The following is a 6,418-nucleotide window of genomic DNA, read 5'->3' on the forward strand; positions in this document are numbered from 1 at the left end:
GCGATGGAATGTTCAAGTTGAACGTTCTTACAATTGTGCTGAAGCAAGTCGTTATGAATAAAACTATAAATTTCGTTTACTTGCTTGAGCCTTCATGTAAAGTCCTAAATTTTCGTGAAATAGAATTAAATTTTTATATGTTATATTTTAATATTTTGAAAAGTTAGGGACTAAGATGATACATAGCAAATTTCAATTTTATTTGGGTCAAATAATTATATTTTGACCGAGCAACAATAAGTATATGAATATTGGGCTCGTTGGATAGATTGAAATTAGTGACGCATATTAGACTCGAGAAAAAGTTGATTTGATTAAGCAATGCCCAAATTATCGAGGTCAAAAGATATGGTGCTAAATGATTTTAATTAAGTTGAATTAATGAATCTATAAATTAAGGGGGGGCACGTGTAGTGGTACTAATTGAATAATAATAATAAAAAAAAAGTTATATATATATATATATATAGAGAGAGAGAGAGAGAGAGAGAGAGAGAGAGATGGATAGATATATAAATTTTATATTTTCACACGTTACTTTTCCTTTGAGTTTTTCTCTCTCCCACTCAAATTAGCCACCTCTAAGAAACTTCCATATACCTACTACATTTTCCCCACTACCCAACTAAAATGAAAGATTCTCCACATTCCTTCATTTATCTCACGTTCATACGGTTTCTTCACTTCAACAATTAATAACTTCCCCATCCTATATTTATTAATCATTTTCTTCTATATTTTTATTTCACTCAAACAAGAAAGACTTTGCAGTAACATTTATAGAGCATTCTTCATATCTCAACATTTTTCTTTGGGCTGAAACGCATTTGAAGGTTAAGGTTTGGATACGACATGCAAGTGGTTGTCCCGTTTAATTTTTGTTATTTCATATTGATAAATATTTTCGTTAATGATATGAAATGATATGATATGATTGAGCTCTTACCGGTTAAAGATATGATAAGACGGTACGATTTATTTTGATATATGAATGATAAATGTTATTCGGGATTGTACGAATATTTGTATCCTAGTGAGTATTCCCCATACTCACCCCTTTTTTCCTACCTTACAGGTTAGTACGGGTCGTGTTGGAGTGCGGTGGTTTGATGGTGTGGTCGTGTCTCGTCTAAGGAACAAGGATCTAAAATCTAGCACGTAACCTCATTTATTTTAATTTAGTTGTCATGGAAATTTATTTACAATTAAATTTACTGTGCATGTTTATTTTTTACATGGACGTGTTTAAACTTACATTTTTAATTAAATATTTGAATTAAATTGTTTGGTTTCCCTTTACTGCTATTTTTCATTAATGGTAACAAATTTTTACATGTAATTAATTATGAATAGAACGTAACATATGCATGTCCGAAATCTCGAATCAGCAAGAATGTGGGGGAAATTACTCATTTTCTCCAGCCACTAATAATAGTCCAATTCATCTTGCTAGCTATCCGTTATTTTCTGTGAACACTTATGATAATGTCACCTTGATTTGTATTAATTTTAATGATTAGGGTGCTACTGCTGCCTTTCAAATTGATTTATGGATATATCCATGCATGACAAATTAATGAAGACCCTATAATGACGTGAGATTAGGGGAGTTGAGGCCATGTTTCACTTACTGGAGGAAAAGAGAATAAAGTATGCTTATTACTATTATTTTAACAACAGTAAGGAAAATTGCTTAATAACATTTACGCATATTTCTTGCTAAAATGGAACTCCTTATATATTTTTCTTCAAAGTTCATCATAACATGATTTTTATTTCACATGTTAAGATTTCTCTAGGTTATTGACAAGGGATAACATCATTATAAACCCATTTATTTTTTTAAAGAAACATTTGGTAGTGACTTAAGTTTTAAAAAAAAAAATTATTTGATTTTTATAAAATAAAAATAAAATAAAATTGGGTCGCTACAGTTTGGTATCAGAGCGTAGGTTTAATTTCCTGTAGACTCACGTGTATTTTCATAATTTGGTTTAAAAAAAAAGACGTGAACTCACTATTCACGGTTTGAATAGTGACAGTTCACTGTTCACTGAACAGTTTAAATTAAATTTAAAAAAAAAGTGTGATTGTTTAAATAGTTTATGTGTGTATATATTTATATACTTATTAGAAATACCTTTCTTAGAATAAATTTTATGTTTAGCCACAATAATCACTAAATCACTTAGTTACTAGATTTTTTTTTCAAATATGTGAAATTTTATAATAGTCCATGCAGTAGTATATGGTATTTTCTAGTAGCTAAAATCTCGATGTAATTCCCCGTGTAAAAATAATAAAAATAATAAAAATAAAAATAATAATAAATAATAATAAAAATAAATACTAAATATAAATTTTGAAGATATATATATTTATATATATATATATAAACACTGAATTTTATACGTTTTAAATATTAGGTGTAATAAAATGTTTATTTGTCTCATTGCGTAGTATCTGTTAAAGGTTAACATTTTCTGAAAATTTATGAATTTAACAATAATGACAATTTAAAATTATTAAATATATGAATGGTCTTTGGCACTCAACGACCACCAATCGACGACTCTAAGGTATGTAAAAAGGGTAAGAACATGAATACACTTGGGTGTTTTGCATAACTTATATATTTTAAATTTCCTACTTCTATATTTTTAAGATATGCACTTTGTTTCTCCACTAAATTGATAATATGTATTATGATAAAAAAAAAAAAAGTATAACGTGTTAGACTTAGTGCTGAAATGTGATTGTAACTTCATATTAAATTTTAGGAAATGGCACCACCTACTCATACGAATTTGATGCGTGATTTACTACGAGCGATACAAGAGTTGAGCAGGCAAAATCAAGCACCTCCACCACAAAATGCACCGCTACAGCAGAATGCACTGCATTTTGCCCCTAGAGCTGTCTCAGTGGTTGAGCAGTTTCGTAGGTACAAGCCTTCCACTTTCGACGGTAATTTTGAACCACTGGTCGTTGAAGAGTGGATAAGAGGTCTGAAGCGCATATTTCGACACATTGCTTGTACGGATGCACAGAAAGTGTTATGTGCGGAATTTATGTTGATTGGAGCAGCTGGTCACTGGTGGGAATCTGTTTCACGTACAAGGACGGAAGAGCAGCAACGTAATCTGACTTGGGAGCAGTTAGAAGACGAAGTGATGGCAAAATATTTCCCACAGGCTTTGAGGGACTTCAAGGAATCAGAATTTCTGCAACTCAGACAGGGAAACATGTTACTTACTGATTACGAGAGGCAATTTGAGCAGCTCTCAAGATATGCCGCGCACTTGGTGGATGCTGAAGTTAAGAAGATTAGGAGGTTCGAGAATGGACCGCGACCAGAGATTGGCATGATCATTATGTCCCATTTCACTTCATATCGTGAAATGTTGGAGAGGGCTCATGCTATTTCATATCAAAGGACTACATTTGAACAATATGCCCAGCAAAGCAAGGAATCGTTGGGGAAAAGAAAGTGGAGTGATCAGAGTAAGAACAAACGTATCTGGCAGAATAAAAGAGCAAACACAGGAGTTCGTATCGGTGGGACGAGTGAAAGTGTTACATCTTGTCCTAAGTGTAATAAATTTCATCGAGGTGAATGCTTTTTTGGAAAGAACATGTGTTTTCGGTGCGGTAAGCCGGGACATATTGCTTTACACTGTACAGAGCCTCCACGAAAGAAAGATGATGACCAAGATAAGAACCCAAAAAGAAAGGCTCGAGTTTTCGCACTGAATGAGCATGAGGGGCAGCAGGATCCGAATGTGATAGCAAATATTTATTAATATTTATTTTAACATACCTGACTATGTTCTTTTTACCTAGGAGTAAATATCGTTTCATTTCTGTCCTTTAGTTGCTAGTCTAACACTCTAATTACAAAAAAAAAACAGGTATTCTATTATTATCCAATGTGCTTGCTTACGTACTTTTTGATTCTGGGGCTACCAATTCTTTTATATCTGCATCCTTCGTCGCTAGGTCCAACTTTGCATGTGTTAGAATAAATAATGAATTAGAGGTTAGCATCCCGTCAGAAAAAACTCTTTGCACGAACCAGATGACTAAATCTATGAAGTTAGAGATTGATGGAAAAATAATGGAACCAGACTTATACCTCTTGGAAATGAAAGATTTCGATGTTATTTTAGGCATGGATTGGTTAGGACTTAATCATGCAACCATTCTATGTCACGAAAAAGAAGTGCTATTTCATAGACCAGGAGAGGAAGGGTTCCGTTTCTTTGGAGCAAAGTTCAAGTCTCCACCTCGCCTTGTATCGGCTGTACAAGCGGAGAAGATGTTGAGAAAGGAGTCATGCCAGGGATTCTTGGTTAACATCATCAGTTCTCAACATACAGAAATGACTGTTAACGATATTAACATCGTGCGAGACTTTGCAGACGTATTCCCAGAAGAATTGCCAGGCATTGCATCAGATAGGCAAGTTGAATTTACAATTGATTTGGTTCCTGGAGCAGCACCAGTATCTAAGGCCCCATACCGAATGGCATCGAAAGAACTTCAAGAATTGAAATTGCAATTAGAAGATTTATTGGAGAAAGGTTTTATTCGACCAAGTGTATCTCCTTGGGGAGCGCCTGTACTTTTTGTCAAGAAGAAGGATGGGAGTATGAGGATGTGCATCGACTACCGGGAATTGAACCATCTGACCATAAAAAATAAGTACCCGCTACCAAGAATAGAAGATTTGTTTGACCAGTTAAGGGGTGCTTCAGTGTTTTCAAAGATCGACTTGAGGTCAGGGTATCATCAACTGAAAATCAGGGCAAGCGAAATACCAAAAACTGCTTTCAGAACTCGTTATGAGCATTATGAATTCACTGTCATGCCTTTTGGTTTGACCAATGCTCCAGCTGTATTTATGGATCTCATGAACAGAGTATTCCATCAATACTTAGATCAATTTGTCATAGTATTTATTGACGACATACTCGTGTGCTCCAAAGATAAAAAGCAGCATGAAGAACAACTCCGAGTAGTACTTGAGACTTTGAGGAAGGAGAAATTATATGCTAAATTCAAGAAGTGTGAATTTTGGCTTGATCGCGTAGGTTTCCTTGGTCACGTGGTTACCGCCCAAGGAATCGAAGTAGATCCTGCTAAAGTAGAAGCAGTAACAAATTGGCCAAGGCCGACCAGTGTGGGTGAAGTTCGCAGTTTCTTGGGGTTGGCTGGCTATTACAGAAGATTCATTGAAGGTTTCTCAAAAATAGCAGGGCCAATGACTCAGTTAACAAGAAAGGGTGTAAAGTTTCAGTGGATGGAAAAATGTGAAAAACATCCTCAAACAGATGGACAATCAAAAATAACTATCCAAACTCTTGAAGATATGTTGAGGGCATGTGTTTTGGATCTTGGAGGTAGTTGGGAGACACACTTGCCTTTAGTGGAGTTTGCTTACAACAATAGCTTCCAGGCCACTATAGGTATGGCCCCATATGAAACTCTTTACGGTAGGAAGTGCAGATCCCCTATCCATTGGGATGAGGTCGGAGAGAATAGAATTTTAGGTCCTGAAATCATTGAACGAACAGTTGAGGCAGTTGACAAGATTAGAGCCAGAATAAAGACAGCACAAGGTCGACAAAAAAGTTATGCGGATAGTAGGAGAAGGATTTGAATTTAGTGTGGGTGACAAAGTTTTCCTTAAAGTAGCACCCATGAAGGGTGTATTGAGATTTGGCAAGAAGGGAAAATTGAGACCGTGATTTATTGGACCTTTCGAGATCCTTGAAAGGATTGGTGTTGTGGCTTACCGACTTGCCTTACCTCTTGAACTTGCAGCAGTGCATAACATGTTCCATGTATCGATGCTCAGAAAATATATTCATGATCCCAATCATGTGGTAAGCTATCCGACATTGGACATACAAAAAGATTTATCATACGAAGAGATCCCGGCAATGATTTTGGACAGAAAGATACATCAACTCAGAAATAGAGAAGTCCCCCTGGTAAAGGTTCAATGGCGAAATCATGGACTTGATGAATCAACGTGGGAGAAGGAAAATGAGCTTAGAACCAAGTATCCAGAACTCTTCGATTAGTCAAGGTAAATTTTCAAGGACGAAAATCTTTTAAGGAGGGAAGATTGTAAAGTCCTAAATTTTCGTGAAATAGAATTAAATTTTTCTATGTTATATTTTAATATTTTGAAAAGTTAGGGACTAAGATGATACATAGCAAATTTCAATTTTATTTGGGTCAAATAATTAGATTTTGACCGAGCAACAATAAGTATATGAATATTGGGCTCGTTGGATAGATTGAAATTAGTGACGCATATTAGACTCAAGAAAAAGTTGATTTGGTTAAGCGATGCCCAAATTATCGAGGTCAAAAGATATGGTGCTAAATGATTTTAATTAAGTTGAAT

General features: G+C 34.9%; 1 protein-coding gene across 1 annotated transcript; it reads left to right on the forward strand.

The window, feature by feature from the left end:
- Positions 1-2,537: 2,537 nt before the first annotated feature.
- On the forward strand, positions 2,538-3,803 carry LOC111368340. The gene is made up of 2 exons (XM_022989570.1): positions 2,538-2,579; positions 2,781-3,803. The coding sequence occupies exons 1-2, from the start codon at positions 2,538-2,540 to the stop codon at positions 3,801-3,803; spliced, it is 1,065 nt and encodes a 354-aa protein (XP_022845338.1).
- The last annotated feature ends 2,615 nt before the right edge of the window (positions 3,804-6,418 follow it).

Source organism: Olea europaea, chromosome 19, assembly GCF_002742605.1.
Source record: "Olea europaea var. sylvestris chromosome 19, O_europaea_v1, whole genome shotgun sequence".
NCBI lineage: Eukaryota > Viridiplantae > Streptophyta > Magnoliopsida > Lamiales > Oleaceae > Olea > Olea europaea.

Bases quoted from the DNA above. Each gene is read 5' to 3' on its own strand.
- LOC111368340 (XM_022989570.1), top strand. From the start codon at position 2,538: ATGGTCTTTGGCACTCAACGACCACCAATCGACGACTCTAAG. The intron at 2,580-2,780 runs GTATGTAAAAAG...ATTAAATTTTAG, and splicing joins CACCAATCGACGACTCTAAG to GAAATGGCACCACCTACTCA.